The sequence below is a fragment of the Pavona decussata genome, unplaced genomic scaffold (assembly GCF_977016875.1).
Source record: "Pavona decussata unplaced genomic scaffold, jaPavDecu1.1 SCAFFOLD_51, whole genome shotgun sequence".
NCBI classification, from domain to species: domain Eukaryota; kingdom Metazoa; phylum Cnidaria; class Anthozoa; order Scleractinia; family Agariciidae; genus Pavona; species Pavona decussata.
This window is the reverse complement of record NW_028145473.1, coordinates 4,177,562-4,197,474: the sequence shown is the minus strand read 5'-3', so window position 1 is coordinate 4,197,474 and position 19,913 is coordinate 4,177,562. Positions and strand designations below refer to the sequence as shown.

At 37.3% G+C, this 19,913-nt stretch overlaps 1 protein-coding gene across 1 annotated transcript; it reads right to left on the bottom strand.

Moving 5' to 3' along the window:
• Window positions 1–1,212: 1,212 nt before the first annotated feature.
• Window positions 1,213–19,837, bottom strand: LOC146481159 (TGF-beta receptor type-1-like). The gene is made up of 7 exons (XM_085108791.1): window positions 19,680–19,837; window positions 15,024–15,308; window positions 9,550–9,783; window positions 8,668–8,886; window positions 6,103–6,354; window positions 2,568–2,920; window positions 1,213–2,092 (listed from the first exon to the last, which is right to left on the bottom strand). The coding sequence occupies exons 1-7, from the start codon at window positions 19,735–19,737 to the stop codon at window positions 1,961–1,963; spliced, it is 1,533 nt and encodes a 510-aa protein (XP_084964917.1). The 5' UTR covers window positions 19,738–19,837; the 3' UTR covers window positions 1,213–1,960.
• Between the last annotated feature and the right edge of the window lie 76 nt (window positions 19,838–19,913).

Below are 19,913 nucleotides of genomic sequence, written 5' to 3'. Positions count from 1 at the left end.
AAAGCTGTTCTTCACTCATTTGAATGAAGTTTGGTTCAAACAATGCGATCAAAAGATTGATTTTAGCATCTTTTTTATAACTTTAGTTCATTTTTATTGCGCCATGAGTAGAAAAATAGTTTTGATATAACAGAGAAACCTGTTTCAACACGCAGTCGCTTCAACAGTTCTCAGACGTACTTGTTGAAAAACAGAAAACATAAAAAAACAAAACAAAGCCAGTTGACCTAGCACTTGTAACATCATCAACTGAAGGAAAGGTATTGAAAGTGGAAAGAGGCAACGGAGCATTAAATTTCATACACTGCAACTTCAACGTTCCTGTCTGAGTCCATTACATGCAACCATATTACGACCTAGGATCCCGTCCTATTATATATTCCCTCGAGACCATATCCCAGATTCCAGGCTTAAGACCGAAAGTTAGCATGAGTAACTGTATACACTACTAAACTCTTCCGATTTGTCAAGATAGAACAACAACAACATTAACAAAAGTCATAACGTTTGCCTTAGTGATTTGGTCGTCCTTGTTGACCGGGTAGACAGTCGACACGGGACGAAGATTTCATGGCCAAAATTAGACTCTTTGGGGAGCGGGAGTGGGACGAGAGCTTGACGACCGAGTAGATAAGAAATGAGAAGACAAAGGACTATGAAAAAGACTGGGAAAATCTGTGGAACATACTCTTAATAGACCAGGAGCAGAACTCCGGAACTGTATTTTTTTCGGCGAATCAGCGAGAAGCTTCTATTGCATGAACGCGCGGAAACGACCCACCTCTTGCGAGATAACAAACTACAAACGAGCAATTCCGCGTGTGGAAGTCGAACTTTTGGAAAATTTCTTTCCTGAAAAGGAAGCTGTCCCTTAGTTTCGGTAAATGGAAGGATTTAGCAGACAACACCTAACTATTTTCTTTCTAGAACAATTTGTTCCTATGCGTTGATTTTTCGTCCTTGTGTATTGTTCCGTTATGGCGGCTGATGATGAATACATAATACATAAACTAATGAATGATTTATGATTTTGATTAATTCCCATTAAATTAATATAAAGTTTACCGCCCATCGATCGACCGACCGACCGACCGACCGACCGAGTGAGTAGATTTTCCTCCAGCTGCTATAACTCGTTCATTACGCACGCGCAATTTACAAGTTAACCAATAATTCGTTTTCTGCACCAGTGTGTGATAACAAGAGCCCAGATTGTTTGTCACAAGTGTAAATATTTTATTAGATTGGCCCCCTGGTGGTTAGCTTACAACGTCACTGCGTTAGAAGAGTTCATTCTAAGCAAAGGAAGCCTAGTAACACGAATAGAACTTCATTACAGTTACATTGGGGTTAATGACAATAAAAACTGATGTTCATGTTATCTGGATTGACCAACTAAAATACTTCGTAAATCGTGGCCTGTCTATACTAAAGCACTGTTGACGTACATACAGATTAAAAACAACATCAAGCAAGCAGCATTTCTTCTGCGCAGAAGCAGTGGCTTGAAATGATAATAACATGTTCAAATCCTACAATAAATCTGGTGCTACAACTTCCCATAAAACCTCAATACAAACAAAATACCATAAGTTAATAACAAAATGATAATATGCAATAATAACTGTGTGTTGTCATTACTCATGACAATACAATCAAATCTCTATCAAGTGACCATCTAAAACTTCTCACCTACATTTAAAACTACCCGATTTCCAGACATATAACTATAAGTTTTAAACCCAACTAGTTTCTCTTTTTCGGAGTTCTTTCTTTTTTATATACAAACGAATTTGTGCAGTCTTTAAAGTTCCCTTTAAAAGGTTAGGTATATCACTCTTTCAAACAAACTAAAAATTGAATCATCTATTTCAGACTAAGACAACTCTAACTTCCAACCATTTGTGTTGTCACAGACCTACACTACTCAGTTATATACAGGAGGTCTCTCATGGATATGCTATACCATGATATCAACATCATATGTCTGGCAGATTGCTGTCAGAGTTTTCTTGATGCGCAAAGCTGTCAGTCTTGCAGCACTGTTCTCATACCAGCACTCCTTCATTATCTTGGACATTGATTGCAGTGCCTATCAAATCAAACATTAGTTAGGGAACTAAACTTCACTTTGAATTTAAATATACAACAAACCATAGTTTAATTACCTGGGAAGGTAATGCCATGAATATCACATTTTCTATACATTCCCCAGGGGAGTGTGTGAGGACATGGGGCAAAAAAAAAAGAAAAAACATTTCACCCCAGGAGGGTTCCCAGGAGGTAGGACATTTTCTCACTTCCACTGACCACAAATTCCACGTAACTGCTTAGGCTAGAGTTGAGGGGGGGGGGGGAGGGGTGGGACAGGATCCTATAATTTATTTGCTGGCTTCCAAAACAATGGTAAATGTACCAAGTTTAAAGTTTCCTGTTACAAAAAGCTTGCCAAAGCAGTGAAGTGGAATATATTTGCTTTCAGGTCATAATTAAATTCAAGGGTATACTTGAAGTGTAGATTTTACCGACTGACACATTTATCAGTATTGAAACAACAATTTCCGTACCTCATTTTGACTCCACCTATTGGGTATTTGGGGGCGGTACTTTTCCACACAAACCACTTTTTTTATGTCCTCAATGCTGGGATCACAAGGCACTCTATCGTAGTAAGGCAGCTGGTATTCCTCACATAATCCTCCTGATTGGCATTTCCTAGCTACCTCCCACAGTACAAGACCAAATGCATACACGTCACCACGTTTGTAAGCATCAAAATGTCGCACATGGACATTGTCTTCAAGAAACTCTGGGGCCATGTATCGCTTGGTACCAACTCTATTGCCATGAGGCACATCCACTGTGTCATTCATAGAGTTATGGCGAACAGCAAGCCCTAAGTCACCTATGCAACAAGTACCTGCAAAACATAATAATAAACATGATTTGATAATAATAACAGAAAGATTTAGAATCGTGTTTATGGCAAATGTGAGATTCGCAGTTATGTTTTCTTGAAAAAATTAGTACACAGATGACAATAATGCAAAATAATTTTGGCATTTGGTGCTAACTCAACACAACTCAATTATACTGGGAAACTAAAAATGGTGAGTGGCAAATGTAGGATAAACATGATCATATGGTCATTTCAGTCGTTTTCCATTTGCATAAACATAATTCTAAAATTATCTCTCTATTAATAATATACTCATGACTAGAAGTGGAATTTGAACTGCAGATGAAAGAATGAATAACTGAATGATCATTGAAGTTATGTGTGCAACTTAAGCTGTTGCTAAAAGCTTGAGCTTTCAAGCCTGAATTTTTTTCAGACTTTCTTTTTTGCAACTAATTCAAGTTACATATATAACTGCAATGGTCACTCAGTTATTCATCCTTATGTCACCTATTTTTAGGATAATACTAAGAACTTAGGCAACACAATGCAGGCAACATAGTGCCAATATCAATATGAATAGTTTAATCAGCACTTGAAATAATAAATATACTAAATATCAAAAAATATAAAAAGTGGGGAGAATACTATTATTTATATAGAGCTACATAAAACCTACTAAAACTAAGCAAAATGGAATAAACAAAATTTAATGAAATCTAAATCAATCTAGATAACATTACCAGAAAGCCCTCCAGCAAAAAAAGGCCTCGAGTGATTGCTTAAAATTGACACCAGAGGAACTAATTCTTATTGCAAGAGGTAACAGATTCCAAACTTCAGGGCAGTCAAATTTATTCTTTCACTTTTTGAGGACCGAAAAATTGTCCGTGATGGTTGATTTCTCGACCCCATGTTGTTTCATGTTTCCCAATTGAAGATCTTGAGCTTGTATGTTCGTTAAAGCATTGAAAGAGGTGTCAATTTGTAAAACCGACATAGTTCATCTCACATAGACCACATTTGTAATATACCATGCATTGTTCGCTTCAATCTTCAGTTTTGGCTCTCTAGTCTTGAGAATGTTGCAGACTTTCATAGTACTGAATGTACAAAGTGACACAATAGACAAGAGTAACGACAGCCTTCCCAAGGTCATGTCCTTCCTTTCGTTGACCAGAAAACTATGGAGAACACAAGGAGACAGTTACAAGGTCTTAGTTCCAAATTGGTGTCACTCTGCAACCTGTTTCAGTACTATGAAAGTTTGCAAAATTCAACAACCCCAACATTAAACATGTTCTTCATTCTTGAAAATGATGTTTGATGCATCGAAATGTCAAACAACTTTTAATTTTTCTATTTATTTTTTAACCTACAGAGTAAGCCCAAGGTGTTCAGTCTGTCAATCAGAAATCCAAACAGATGGCTGGCACATTAATTTTGACTGGATCATCGAATAAACAAGAAACCATCAAGGATGCTTTGAACTTTCTTAAAAGACTCTTGCTTCATAAATAATAGGTGGTTTGCATTGCTGCCATGTTGGTGGACAAACAAAAGAAAATTTGTTCACAAAGTTTGCATAAAAAATGGCAGTGAACTCCCAGAGGAGAAAAATCTTGTATTTGTTCCTGTTCACAAACATGGCCACCATGATGTCACATGCAAACCATCAATTGCAGTATGTCTGGCTTATATTTGCAGGATGGCTTTAGAATTATGGTAAACCACAAAAAGCAATATCCAATTCTGGTTTTGTTCAATATCATTTTTACACGGGATGCCCTGAGGGGCAGACCGTGTCTAAAAATGGGTCGATTTCTTTCTTTTTTTTCCTTGTCGTAGTGTCCCCTCTCCTAGTCAGGATGTATTGTTCTGATTGTCTTCAACAAAAGCAGGCCAATCAAAATCCATTCTTGTCGCATATATTGTGAGGGAGGGGACCCACTCACCCCCTACCTGTGTGATGTCAAAGCATCATTTGGTTTATTCATTCCGGATTAAATTTGTGGCTGCCATATTGTTAACATGTTGTGGACTCAAGTGAGCCGTTTTCAAATGGAAAATTAACCATTTTGAAACGGTAAATCGAAAGAATAACGTCTAACAAGCACTCGACATTTAAAACGGTGGAAATTGGTGAGTTCCTGGCGAAGGAATCGTGCTTTGTTTGACAGTTTTATACCAAGAAGGGAGACTGAGAAAGGTCATTGATAAGCTTACGTTTTTGTAATGGAATTTCCGAAATTTACGGTAAAACCATACGTAGCGTAACACAAGGGAAACGACATAACGCGATCTTCGTGACTCAAACTAGTCCATTAGCAAGGATGGTTTTATTAATCTGCGAAGCATTAGAACTGGAATAAATGAATCAGTCAGCATCACGCGTAAATGCCAGTATTGGCATCTTGTTTTTTTCAAAATTCAACACTTTGTTGAATGTTCTACTTATATTCAAAATTTAAACTCAATCAATTCCATTCAACTTTCTCCTTATTTATGGTCAGTGACTTTTAACATGATGGTAATGGCGGCTTGCATGACAGACAACACATGACACAACAACCTTGACATGTGAAACTTGAGCAGTTGCAAAAGGAAAGCCTGAATTTTACTGGAATCAAACCAATGCCTTTCGCAATACCAGTGCAATGTTCTACCAACAGCACTACCATGCCAACTGGGAGGTGGTGATTTTGTTTGTTGTACTATTCTTACTTAAAAGTGAGGCCAACAGGCTTCATAAAGGTTGGGCCTAATGTAGACACCAGTTCCTGTCTCAAATAAAAAACTTTGGGGGAGGGGCTAACCTGGGACGAGTTGCATAAAACTTATTGTCAGATGTTAAAGTACTGAATGTGACTGGGCTGAAGGTCTGGCATTAGCAGTTACACCCGATGTTAAATTTTATGCAACTTACCCCTGGTGTCCATTAGAGAGAAATTTCATATAATCACTCTAATGTATTCATCTTTTTGGTTCCGTTACATGTAACAAAACAGTCCAAAAAAGATACCTTTACACTGGCCAAAAATCAACGATGAGTGAAAAAGCATAGTTTCCAATAAAGAAAATGTTTAAATTGCCTGGGTTCTTTCAGTTTGTTTCATTTAAGTTGTTATGAGTTCTTTGCAATTCTAACATTCTAAATACATCCCACAGCATGTAATGTCCATTTAGTTACAATGTTTGCTTACCATTTCTTTTAACAAGGATATTTTTGCTTTTCAGGTCTCGATGAGCAATAGCAGGCTTTCCTTGAGTTCCAACAATCTCTATGTGGAGGTGAGCCAGACCACTGGCTATGGAGACAGCTAACTTAAGCATGGACTGAACATCCAATGTAACAAGTTGAAGATAGTCGTACAAAGAGCCTCTCTCCAAGTAATCCGTCACAAGCCACAGCTGAGTCCAAGCACCATTGTCTTTATTATCTGCTGCTACAAAGCCTGACAACATGGAGCAGTTAAAAAAAATTTAAGATTAAAGAAATTTACGTGTATCCTTAGACTAGAAACAGGATGAGAATTACTCAGCCCCAGCTCCAAAACCCATTTTTGCAGGCCAATTAACTTGTTTTAATACTGTGATATTGGCCAACTGAAAATTTGGAAAAGAGGGCTCTGTTTGATACAAAACAACACAAAAATATGCTATGTAGACCAGGCCCAGGTTGTTCAAAGAGCAGACAACTCCATCCAGTGGATAAATCACTATCCAGCAAATAAAATGTACTCCAACCAACACATTTTATCTGCTGGATAGCGACTTATCCGCTGGATAAAGTCATCTGCTCTTTGAACAACTGGAGCCAGGTTTTAAGTTGAACCCAAAGTTTATTAAGGGGCCCAGCATTTATTTATTAGGTGATTTTTTCCATATTTTTGTCTGTCTTTTTTTTTTCTCATCAGCAATAAAGGTTGAACAAATTAACAACCAAACTTTAGCAAAGAAAAAATGTCACCAACTTTGCCTTATCTCAGTGAAACTGGCAAGACACTCAGCAAAAAAATATCAGTGACAGGAAAAGAAACTGCACGAATGGTATCATCAAATCACTAACTTTATCTCTAATCACTTTACTAATGTGAACATTATATCAAGTCATCAACTGCTGGATTAGAGCAAGGTGGTGTTGAGGTCCTTGTAACTGGCATTTGCTCCATTAGCTCTGAGAATTAGGTGGAACCTATGGAACCTTTCATGGAAAAACTGAAGAAATGCTGCAAAGACCCTCCAGATGAAAAAGCCAAATAGAATATTCTTCACAATAGTAGAGAGGAAAGCTTGTTTGAACAGTGCGGCAGCAAAGTTGCAATATAGAAGTTCAATTGTAAATGGTATGTGTAGTATTTAGAACTGTGTCTGATTATCAGTGGATAAATTCATTGACAAATAAAACAGTAGGAAAAATACTTGTGGGCAGTTACCTTATTTGAACTAATTTTGTGTGTCTTTAATAACAAAATTTTCGTAATTGTAAAAAAATTGAGAAATTGAAGCCTCGCTAAATGATGAACATGATCAACAACAACATGAACAGCTTACTGCTAGATACATTGACATAAACAATAAATCATTCACTGGTAAGCTCCATTGTGCATCTTGTCTTGTGATCAATAAAGTTAATTTGAAAAGATTTCACATGAATATATCAAGCAGAGAATCTAACTATCATCTTCATCTGATACATCTTCATCTGAATCAGTCTTCGAGCAAATCCCTTTAGAATACCTTTTGTGTAGTCGTCGAAATTGCCATTATTTCGTTCCTTGTACACTGCAGTCCTCAGTCATTCAAGGTTGAACTTTATAATTTTTTTAGAAAATAAAATGATGTTGACAATGCTTTTGTGAAATTTAATACCGTTTTTCATTTTCCCTTATCGACATTGTCAAAATAAGGCCTTGTAAAATACTGTCTCACCAAAACCGCAAAATTAAGCACATAATTATAAGGTACAACACTCAGTGCATACTGTATTGATTCGATATACTGCCCTGGGTACTTATTTAATTTTGGGCCCATGGGAGTGGCCGCTTATTCAAAGGTGGTCGCTTATTGTTTCCTCAACATTCTCAGCAAGTGAGGACATTTTTAGAGGATAACAAAACCAGGGATGACAAGTTTATTTTGCTTCAACATGACAAAGTGCAAAAGCTAACATAAACAAGCCATAAACAATACAAAAGGTCACTGACTACCGTATCTAAAACCAATATTTTGGAACACAACTGATGCTCAACTTACTTCACGCTGGGCAAGTACAGAAATCTTTTTTGTTGGGTGGGGGTGGGGGTGGGTACTTATTAAGATTTTGGGCTTTCAGGGTGAGTGCTAATCAACTTTCTGGGCTTTCAGGGTGGGCTCTTATTTGAGGTGGATGCTTATTTGGGTTTATCAAATAAATACGGTAACTGACCTATAGTGCATTTCAGATAAATTTTTTGTTGTTTTAGCTCATATTCACCAGAGGTTTTGCATGTGGCCTTGAATTCCTTCAGGAAACCTACTTTGCACTTCCATTGCAATAAAAACCTACTGTACATGATTATGGGCAAGATTTCTGTTTTTATCAAAACATTTGAAAAAAATAATGAATTAAAAAAGCAGTTTTATAGAGCCAACATTTATTTGAACCAGGCATTTATTTGGGGCCTGGCATTTAACTGAAAAAACACAATATAACTGAGATTCATCTTCAGCTGGTTTTCTCAGGATTTCATAGATTCATCCATGATTTAAAAAGGAAAAAATGGTACCTAAAAGATTTTCATGCCGTAACATGGTCGTTTGATAAATCTCTGCTTCACGAAACCATGAACACTCATCTCGGGATGAAAAAATCTTGACTGCCACACTCTGTCCTCTCCAGAGGCCTTTGTATACTTCTCCAAAACGGCCTTTACCAATGAGTCCTACCAAATTAATTTGTCTTGCAATGGTACGCTGCACCAACAAAGGCAATCCAGAGCCACTACCTACATTAAAAATAACCATAAAAGTACTAGACTGAAATTCACTTTGTTTTTTCCTTTGCCAACTTTATTTGTTCTTTTCACAAGTAACCCATAATATACTACTTTTTTTAAAAAACATTTTCAAAATATTCAATTAACTTAATTTCAGGTCAGGTGCACAGGAAATTAGTAAGTAAGTAACAACATTTAATTTATCCTGTGTCAATGTAAAACTTTAGCCAAGGGAAACAATTCCCCTACTAAGTGGGGGCACTAAGATAAAATAAAATAATTAAAATAAAATAAAATTTGTTATAATCTTATACATGTGCATGTAGTTACATGATTAAATTTACAGGTATATAAATCATATAATTACCCATAAGATGACAGAAAAAAAAAGTTAAAAGTTAAATGCAGTTAAACGATTAGTCAGTCACTACAATCATACTTGAGGAACCTCCTAACTTAAAGGTTGTGAAAAGAAGTCAGTACTGCTAGACTGGATATAAAAATGAGTCTTTTCATGTATGCAGACCTTAAAGAAAATTTTTGTTTTTTACACACAAAGTCTTTCAAGGTAAATAAAAATGCCCCTTTTTAAATACCAGTTCAGTACCTGTCAGCGAGAATGTATGGATTCTTAATCTGTCACATAATATGAACCTTATAAATCCCACATACCTGTTGACATATCTATGAGGTCTTTCAGTGTTTGTCCTGATGGAATCATAGCTTCCTCTTCTAATGGCTGAAGTACTTCCTCTGCTTCATTATACTTCTCTTGTTTTTTCAGTTGACGCTTCTGGTACCAACAAATGAACACCATTGTCAGGGCACATATCACACACATTGGACCTGCAATTGCAGCAGCGACAGCTACTGTACTTAGTTCACTACCACTACCATCATTTGAACCTAAAAAGAAATAAATGTACATGTAGAACATAAGCTAAAGGATGATGCCTACTTTTGTTACTACAGTGTATGCATACGTTCTGCACATCTTTCCTATGAGTTGTGCCCACTAATAAACGAATATTTTTGCGTGGTTTAAAACTAAGCAGAGGAAGCAGAACTTAGCAAGTGCTCTTGGTATCCATAAAGAAAATTGGGGGTAACCATGCATTATTCAGAGATAATTAATCTTCGATTTGGGAAAAAATGCCATACATTGCTTTGTATTTTAGTGCTTTTTAGAATTACCGTTGCCTAATTTGCCTGCTTTTCCTGCATAGCAATAAATAGGGAAAAATATTTCTGTATAAGTATACACTATCCTTAAACTAGTGTATATATGTTCATACTAAATTGAGAAACTTGAACACTTCATATGGAGTAAAGTTGTCTTGGGTAGAAGGGTTTCCTGTAGTTTCCTAACCAACTTTTCATACACTTCCCTCCAAAATGCTGCATTGAAGTGTTTACATGACGACAGCTAGCCAGGTGAACCACCTGGCAGAGTCACACTGTTTTGAAGGGAGGGTGATCCAGCTAACCAGGACAACTTTTTTATCACATGAACGCCAGACCAACTCCTTGCCTGCTAGCATATCACATGAAGTCTAGTTTAGCTTTAGTTATCAAGTGACCATCACTCAGTAGCGTGACTGCTGCTTTAAGAAATGCTGCCTCATTTTTTTCTTTCTGTCCCTTGTGACAGTCACCCACCCCAGACCTCCAGGTTATTTCACTTGGTCAAAACATTTGCAAGTTCCAGTCCTGGCCATGGCGGAAATAATTTTTTTCTACCAAATACCACGTCATACACTGGCAGCCTAAGCTCACTATCTGATAACATAACGTGACATCAATGTATCTAGTCTTGTATAGCTGTGTTGAAAGTTCTCAAGCAGACTGAGACTGTCGTCCAAGTTACAGTCAATCCAGGTCACGTGTGAACAGTATTTCCAAGAGTGAAATGAACATTCGAATTTCTCTTTGTAATGTCCGACGTGTGAATGGAATGTTGGACATTTCTCTGGAAATCGTTCCGAAAAAGACACATTAACTGAAAAAAAATTCAAAATACTTGGGAAACAATTGTTATTCTTGAAATATTCAATTTTGCAATGTAAAGAAAAATTTATAGCTTTATACCGTCAATAAGCTAGGGAAATTTATACGGGAACTCTGAAATCTCATTGGCGATTTTCAAAACTGACATGTAAATTTCAAAACTCCGTTCAAATTTCAAAACTATCGTTCACGCGTGACCTGGGTTGACTGTAACAGGGATTCAATGAAATGTGGGAGGGGAAAATACGATGGAGGAATATCTGAGGGTGTTCCATACTCATTTTTATTTTATAGACACAAGTGTTTTACTGGAAAATGCACCACTTGTAAAAATTCATAAGAAACTACTCTGGGACCCGAGTGGCATATTTTCCATATCCTCACTATCCTCCGCTTTTCCATGGTTGTTTATGCAAACAGTCAGTGAAAAATGGTGAGCAATAGATTTGTCTATATGTGACCTCCACGGGAAAACAGGGAAAAAGGTGAACGCACGGGCACGCCAAATGGCAGTGAGTGAGATGAGAGGCCGGCATCTGAGCAGTATGTCAGTATGTCAGCGAGTAAAATAGCATGGAATTCAAGTGAGCGAAATGACACGGGACTGTGTCCAAGATTTTTGTTCAACTTACCGTACTCTCTTCTTGTCAGCTTGATCAGCCCCAGAGCTGAGTTTCATCCAGCCGTATAAACGTAAGCTTAATTTAGAAACAATAAAACATTCTTCGCAGATTTTGTACGTTACCAGGGCGCTCTTCCAAATCAAGTATGAAACCAAAATTATTCTATTCATCTTTATTAGATGATCTTTCGACGACGCGATACAAGGGCTATGATATAACATTTCAAATGACATGTGTGCTTGTTTCGGCAAACATAAAACGCAAGCACTGAAAACTTCAAAGAAACGAACTTTAAAAAGCCGAGGAGAGGCTGTGAGTGAAAGAATAAATTAAGGTAAAATAGGAAAAATTTCATTCGGTTTCAAACTTCATCGATCAGGACGTTAACATTGAGTACATACGGTAATACAACGCTTCACACATTTCTATGTCCCACTGCAAAATGTTCAAATTAAAATTAACTTTAAAGATCCGAGGAAATACTGTCAGTGAAAGGCTGAGGGTAAAAACAGAATCAAAACCTTCGAAATAAATTCAGGACAACTCGGATTAATTATTAATCGAATTAATATTAATCCTAATGATTATTATAATCTAGTAATAGATTATTATAATCTAGTAATAGGTTATTATAATCCAGTAATAGATTATTATCATGATAATCCTTTACTGAGGTTTGAGCCATACCTTAATAAATTAGGATTAGTATTAATCTTATGTAAGATTAATATTAATCTGTTTAATATTAATATTAATCTGATAAATATTAATCCCACATAGGATTTCTATTAATCCTATGTAGCATTAATATTATTCCTACCTAGGATTAATCTTTGTCCAAGGCTTCCGCAGATTGACAAGATATTTTATGATCTAAGGCAACAACAACAACATCAATATCATTTAACAGATTTTACAATGTTCATGCTTCCGATCTTTCCACTTCAAGCACGGATTCACTGGCTCAGGGGTGCTTGTTCCTTTTCATTTAATTCTAGAGTCAACATCGTGGTATCTACCAGCTCTAGCATATGCGAGTGATCGTCATGTGACTGATGTGATCAGTGTTATGTCCCGTCAGTTCTGTGTTATGTCTACAGTGTGTCTGTCATATAGATCTGTTATATCCGAACATTCACGGGAATTTTATCTGGATTATTATAGAGATTAATATTAATCCGGATAATATCATTAATAATAATCTAATCCTTCCAATTTTTTGCCATCCCTTAATCTATCACTTCAAATTATAATAATCTATAACTGGATTACAATAATCTATTACCGGATTATAATAACCCTATTACATAAATTATCTATTATTATTATAATCCACGGATTAATGTTAATCCGAGTTGTCCTGTAAATTTCACTCAAGATCAAGTGTTACCGATAACATTGATAAACTGGAATGCAGGCCGGAACATAAAGGTAAATGCTGCAAATTTGCATATGCATAGCTACAGTCACTGAGTACCGCAATGCTTAACGTATTTCTGTATGTATGTTGGATAAAACCAAAATAGCAGCTGTAGCAAAAGTGAAAGCCGTTTCCGATGTAATAAAACATTGAGAGAAGCGATAGCATGGCAGTAAGGAACTGCCATGCTGTAAACAGCGGGAGGATTTCAGTCACACGCTAGACAACCAAATTGTTCGCGTGTATCAAGTTTCATTTGGTGACAACACAGCACGACAAACCTTAAGGCCTGTTTACATAGAAGGAGGGTAACCCTCCTAGAAGGGTTACACTTCTGGTCCTGAGGGTTACCCTCCTCTATTGTTTTCCCGGTTTCGTTTACATGTGAGGTAGGGTTACCCTAAGAGGAGGGTAGCCCTACCTGCTTGCTAGGGTTACCCTTTTAGGAGGGACAACTTTTTGTTTGTTTTAGCCATGCAATTACTCAAGGTAGGGTTACCCTCCTAGAAGGGTCAAATTTAGGGCAACCAGATTACTGTCACATTCCCGTCAACTATAAACATGGCTTTGCACATTTACGAACCTGGAGAATTATTTTGGAGAACTATGCTGACAGAGTGGTAAATCCAAGCCGAAACAAGGGCAAAAGCTTGGCGGCTGGAATAAAGCATTCTCCTGGATTGTCCAACTAATAGGCGAAATTCTTGACCAAAATGAAGGCTCAAGAGACGGAGCCGTACTTTTTCAGCCACACAGTAAATCGATAGGTAAAAGAAAAGCAGCCAATCGACCAACTTCTTCGTCGAAAAGGGCAATGAAATTGCCAGGGACGCCCGAAACCGTTGAACTGCTTCTCAAATACATCAAAGAGTACAAGACGAAGTGTGAATTGAGTGGCGTCGCTTTCAAAGCGATGGCTTCAGGTTTCTGCGGCTTTGTTGGCAGACATATATAGCCCTAGGGATAACCCTACAAATGTACAGGAGGGCTATCTTATGACCCTTGTAAAAGGGTAACCCTTCTAGGAGGGTTACCCTAAAACAAGGGTAACCCTTCTAGGAGGGTTACCCTCCTTCCATTAAATCACCACAGGAGCTGTAGTGCCTTTCCACTTATACCAGACTTCTGCCATTTAAAGACCCCCCAAAAAATCTGGAAATACTCTCTTTTGAGTCACAATGTCAATTCGGCAACCATGTAAAACCACCAAAAGAGCGAGCATACACTCCGACCTTTGTGTTACTTTGCGAAGGGAATAGTGCTAGCGATTTTTTTTTTGGCGTTAAGCAATTAACTTTTGGCACATAATTTTATACATAATGTCATTCACTTGTAAAATTCACGAGTTCGCTTACAGAGCGTTTTGATTTTGTCAATAAAGCTCTGTCTCACTCCAGCGAGGATGAAATGGATTTGTTGAGTTAACTCAACAACAACTCAGACATTCTGTGTCTTATCACATGCATACCAATTCGCATGCAAGTCTTTTCACACGCGTGTCACATTGCACCTTAAGCGTGTTTTTTTGCTCACTGCTTGAGACAAAAGCTTTGGGCTGCTTAACAATATCCACTGTGACACTCTTTGTTTTGCTCATTAAATATACACATACCCGTGCAATTGTGACACGCCTAGCGTGCCATGTCATCACACGTGTGCCTGTGTCATCACCTTTTTCCCTGTTTTCCCAGGGAGGATCACATATATAATAAAAACAAAATTACATAGTGGCTTGAAGATATTAATTGTATTTTCTCGTGTTAAAAACAATATTTTACTCACTCCCTGCACTTGTTCATAAAATATTATTTTTACCACTTGAAAATAAAATTCATATCTTCGTGCTGCAGTGTAATATCCTGTATGGGTATTCTTCAGTGGACAGAAGTCATTTGGCTGTTAAAATTGTTGTGCCAAGGATACCAGATAGTTAGACACTGAAAATAATAATAATAATAATAATAATAATAATAATAATAATAATAATAATAATAATAATAATAATAATAATAATAATAATAATAATAATAATTTAATTATTAAATACCGGTAGCTCCAAGAACATTTTTAAGAATAACAGTTACCCCAGAATTTACCTTGGCCACTGTTAGATGTCAAAGTTGTTGCTATTGTTGGGGGAAAAGTAAGATGTACATCAGCATTGCACATGTTGAAATAACAACAGTTACGGTCTGGAATAGGGTCATTGCATAAGAATTGATATCCTTTCCCAGGTTGGCTGCACGTCTTGTACTGACGAATATGTCCACTTGGAAATCGATCCAGATAAACCATACAGGCTCCATCTGTGATGCATGTGAAGTTTGTTTTCCTGCAATCCGGTACATCACAGCTGCACACCAGCATACGCTTACTTCCAACTACACAAATGAAAAGCATTGTTTTAGTCCTCAGTGTATGGAAATACAAAACAATGATTGAACAATGCGGCTGATTACAAGAAGATGTGAAACTAATAATTCCATCATACTGAGAGAATACAGAAAAGAGTAAAGAAAAAAGAGTATTCCCTTTAGTATCATGTAAACTGTAATTAGCTACAGTGTTCATTATTGTAATTTTCTAACGCTTGTTGTATTAACATAATATTTTCACAACTTGTAACATCCCGAAACTGATGAAGGATACGGTTGTATCCGAAACATGTCTTCAAATTCAAAAGCGTGGGTTTTTTTCTCAAATGCTTAATAACTCTCATACTATTGAGAAATTTTGGTAAAATCATTCACGACTTTGCAGCCAAGTACCATGAAAAGCTATTAATATTTAGTTTTAATATTACCGGTATAATTAGCACAAATATATCTAACATAGTCTAAAGTTGCAATACAAGCCTCTGTGGCAACTAGGAGTATTAGTTTGCTGGTACTCCCCCAGCAGTATGTCACCAGTACCCATTTATTCATCTAGGAGAGATGATGCAGAGCAAAGTTTCTTGTCTGAGGGAACATGACAATGCAGAGATCAACTTCACCACTAATTAAAATATTTGACTAAAAATGAATAAAGAGAAAAAATAAAATTATAGATACAGATCTGTGATTGACAAACTTGGAGAAAACGGTTTGGAAAAACGTACAAGTAAGCTCTTTTGATGAGCAGTTAGTGCTATTGGAGCAAATGTTAATTTTTTTCTTCCAGGCTTTCTTTTCACAACTGCTTAAGTTGTGTAAAAATAACTGCAAGGATCTTTCTTCTATTTAATAAATTCAACAGTTTTCAATTAACAGAAAAAAAAAACATTACAACTGTTAAAACATGTGATTTTATGCTGTTTTTCATCTACCGTGAAGCATAACAACAGAAATACAGTGTATTGTTCAAGGTTGTGGAGAATTTAATCTTTACTACAGTTTGCTGTACACTCTGTATCATTGCAAAAAATGAGGGAGTTCGGGGCCCTCCCTCCCCTTCCCCGTTTACGCAGGTTACGTTCAAGTGTTCTGCGCTTTTGCAAACGTTTTCCGTCATCACTGTTCAAGTCCGGATATTTACAAGTCTGGACGAAATGATTTAAAGTAGACATTAAGAATTAATGAAATACTTCTCTCTATGAATGCCAAAGTTTTATTTTTAGTCATTTGTCTTGCAGCTGCTCAGTTTAGTTTGCTTCATTGACTTAAAAGTTTGATTAAAAAGAATAGGTGTAGCATATGAAAAATTTACGCATGTTTTTTGCACAGTACTGTACGTTCTTGTTCTATTTAATGCCAATTGCATCAGTGGAGACTCAAGCCTGTTCACGATCACTACACATGTGCTAGCTAAATACCTGTACAGTAAATTCAAAATGAAAATCGACTATATCTCCAATGTCAATGTAACTGATTACAGATCAAAACATTTGATCATAGTTTTCAGAAACAAACCATGAATGTTAGGTCAGTGCTTGCCTGTTGTAATGATCCAGTGCAAAGTCAATTTTTGTTGTTGTTGCTTTGCAGGAAAGTTGTGAGTGCACCAACAAAAGCATTCATTGTATTGACCTGCTGCTCATGCAACTTGCTAAAATTGTTCATAAAATGTGTCATTTTTCTCCTGTGAATTTGTAGGCCAGCGAAGGACTCTTTTGTTCTTCATCATCTTCCAGCTCTGTTTGTGCTCTCTTTCTTATCGACCAAATACTTGACTTTTGCTTTGCATTTCTCGGCTGCCCTCTTTGTTTCAAACCTCTTGTTGAGTTCCTACGCAATGTCTTCCAAAACTTTCATGGCATCCTTGCGCTCCAGGCAGTGAAATCAATCTCCCCAAAGGCTTACTAGGTACTTTTGTTCTTACTGACTCCATTTGTCATGCTGTTTTGGCTTTTTTGTTTCATCTTCGGTGGAACTGGGGCTTGTAACCAGGGTTTTCAAAATGTTTTGAAGTAGGCATCAACCACTGGAAGAGTAGGCAGCTGTGGCAATTTGGGGGTCGCAAGGCTGCACATCCTAAGGGGGTCTGGGTGCATGCTCCCCCAGAAAATTTTGAAATCTAGAAGCTCGGAAATGCCTCTTTCAGCATTCTAGCAACAATTTCAGAGTTAAATACTGATTATTTTATTATCAGTGGCATGGCTATATTGATTTTCTTACGTAGCGATAATTTTAATAAAACAGTAGTCAAGAAAACAATGATTTATGTGTGTTGGCCGAATTTTTTTACCTACCTGATAAACGTAACTTTTGAAACCAAAAGAAAAAAAGGGTGTTTACAGTATTTGGTCGTTTCCCCGCCATGCTGTCTGCCATGTACAAAGCGACACCTAAACGAAGCTGGTCCGCCCGCTTATTTGAAAATCCAAGATGGCTACAGAAAGATGCTAATGCGAACCGCACAAAATATAGTGGACGATTTGAGCTTTCTTTTAGACAAGCTTACAATGTACTTCCTATTGCATATAGATTATTGCAGCAAAACTGAGTGTGCCTTCTTAAAGACTTATGGATAAGATGCAACGCTGAGCTTGTTTGCCTCAAGCTGATCGCTATGGCCAGAGTAACCGGTGATATATAATCAAGTAGCTGGCGGAACTCCGGCGGGTGCCGGCTTGTTTTGAAAACACTGTGAAACTGGTGGGCTTACGCTGCCACTACATGTACGTTCTGGTGGGCTTAACGCTTCTTGACTCATTTGGCTGATTTCTTGCGATATATGAGCCACTGTTTGGAACTGAAGCACTTGAAATTCCATGGATATTGGACCCAAATTATTGCAACAACTGCATGTTACCACTTGAACCAGGTGGAATGTAGTAACCAAGAGGAAAATGAGGATCAAATAAACCCACCTCTCATGCTGTTGATTCTGTTGATCTGCGGTGAGCAGGGATAGCAGAGTGGTCAGAGTACTCACCTCCACCCAACATGGCCCGGGTTTGATTCCCAGTCTCAGCGTCATATGTGGGTTGAGTTTGTTGTTGGTTCTTGTTCCTGCTCTGAGAGGTTTTTCTCTGGGTACTCCAGTTTTCCTCCCTCCACTAAAACCAACATTTCCAAATTCCAATTCAACCAGGAGATGGTGGATAGAAGAGCCACCCTGTGGAATCCACTGAAATTCCCATGCAGTTTATTTTTTACATATCCTGCATTTTGACCACATTAATCGACCTGTATGGTTCTGTTTCGAATTAAATTGACAATAATTGTCATCTTGCATTAACGCTCCTATTGTTTAAGGCCAGTTTTACAAAAATCTACCAGCCCCACCCATACTCTTGGGTAGCTTTGATGTTTCAAAAATTTTTGCCGGCACAAAAACTATTGGTCGCATATGAAAATGTCGAGTGTTGACAGATTTTGATCTTTAAGTAAACAGAAATCGATCATGTGCGACCGGGGCCATAGAGCTGTCATTTTTGAGTGATTTAGATGAAAAAAATCGTGCCTCTGTAAATAAAACTTGGCCCAAGCAAATCTGAAGTCAACACAGGGCTGTAAAGCTTGAGAAAAATTGATATGTTGGGGGAAAATTGTTGTTTAAAGTTTATAACCCAGACAGATCTCCCTTTTCCATATATGAGAAATACTTAATCATGATTAGTAATGACATTATCCAGACACCACTTTTCTGATGGAAGCAATGGAAAAAATCTTGGCTACATTATTTTGGTTATGACACCACAAATAACAGCACAAATAACAGTGTCCTATTTGAGAGAGAAAAGTAACCATCAAAGTCACAAGCAAGGATGGTTATCTGACACAAACCCTCGGTGTTCTCGTCTGTCTAGTTTTCAGTAACTGATATTATGTAAGCTTGTTGTGAATTTGATATTGACAAGTTTTCACTTCATGCACCACCCAGTAGATTTGGGAATAAATCGTTCAGATAATTTTGTGCCAAACAAGCTTTACGCTTTTCCGAAAAGGTGGAAAGTATGCAAATCGCTTAATATACCAATGGCCTGGATTAAGCTTGACACAAATTCTTCACAACTACACGTAAGCTTATAAGCTTCAGCTTAGATTCGAAATTCCAAATTTTTCATCCCAAAATTCAGTTGGTTATTAAGCTGTGTGTGTTGGTAAATACAAACGCGCTTTGATCACAAACCACATTCACACGAAAAGCAAAAGGAAAGACAAATCTTACGAAACAAATTTTAAGTTTCGCTCTCGCTCCACTTATCATGTCGTTCAGACGTATATACAGCCATTATTGTCTCTCGTCTAGATCTTGTTCTGTCGAGTATCAACCGTGCACAGCAGAACATGAAGACAACAAAACTGGTCGCCTTAAAATTGACTTACCATTTCCTAACAGAGTCATAAGCGCTAATAAAGTGAACAACACCACAATTTTCTCCATTTTACGGGCGAATTCACAACCCAACGATGGCGAATACAAAAGAGCTGATTTCCAGACGACTCTTATTCAGACAGTGTCCACGTGACCACCACCCTGAGAACAAAAGGAGATGACGCATTCGTTTGTTGGTGCCAGCTGTCACAAACAAGAAATTCTGCATTGTATGCAAAGTAATT

Excerpts from the sequence above, each read along its gene's own strand:
- LOC146481159 (XM_085108791.1), bottom strand. The coding sequence starts at position 19,737 with ATGGAGAAAATTGTGGTGTTGTTCACTTTATTAGCGCTTATGACTCTG. Across the intron at positions 8,887-9,549 it reads CCTCATAGATATGTCAACAG|GTAGTGGCTCTGGATTGCCT; the intron begins GTATGTGGGATT and ends TTTTTAATGTAG. Across the intron at positions 2,093-2,567 it reads ATAGGTGGAGTCAAAATGAG|GCACTGCAATCAATGTCCAA; the intron begins GTACGGAAATTG and ends TTGATTTGATAG.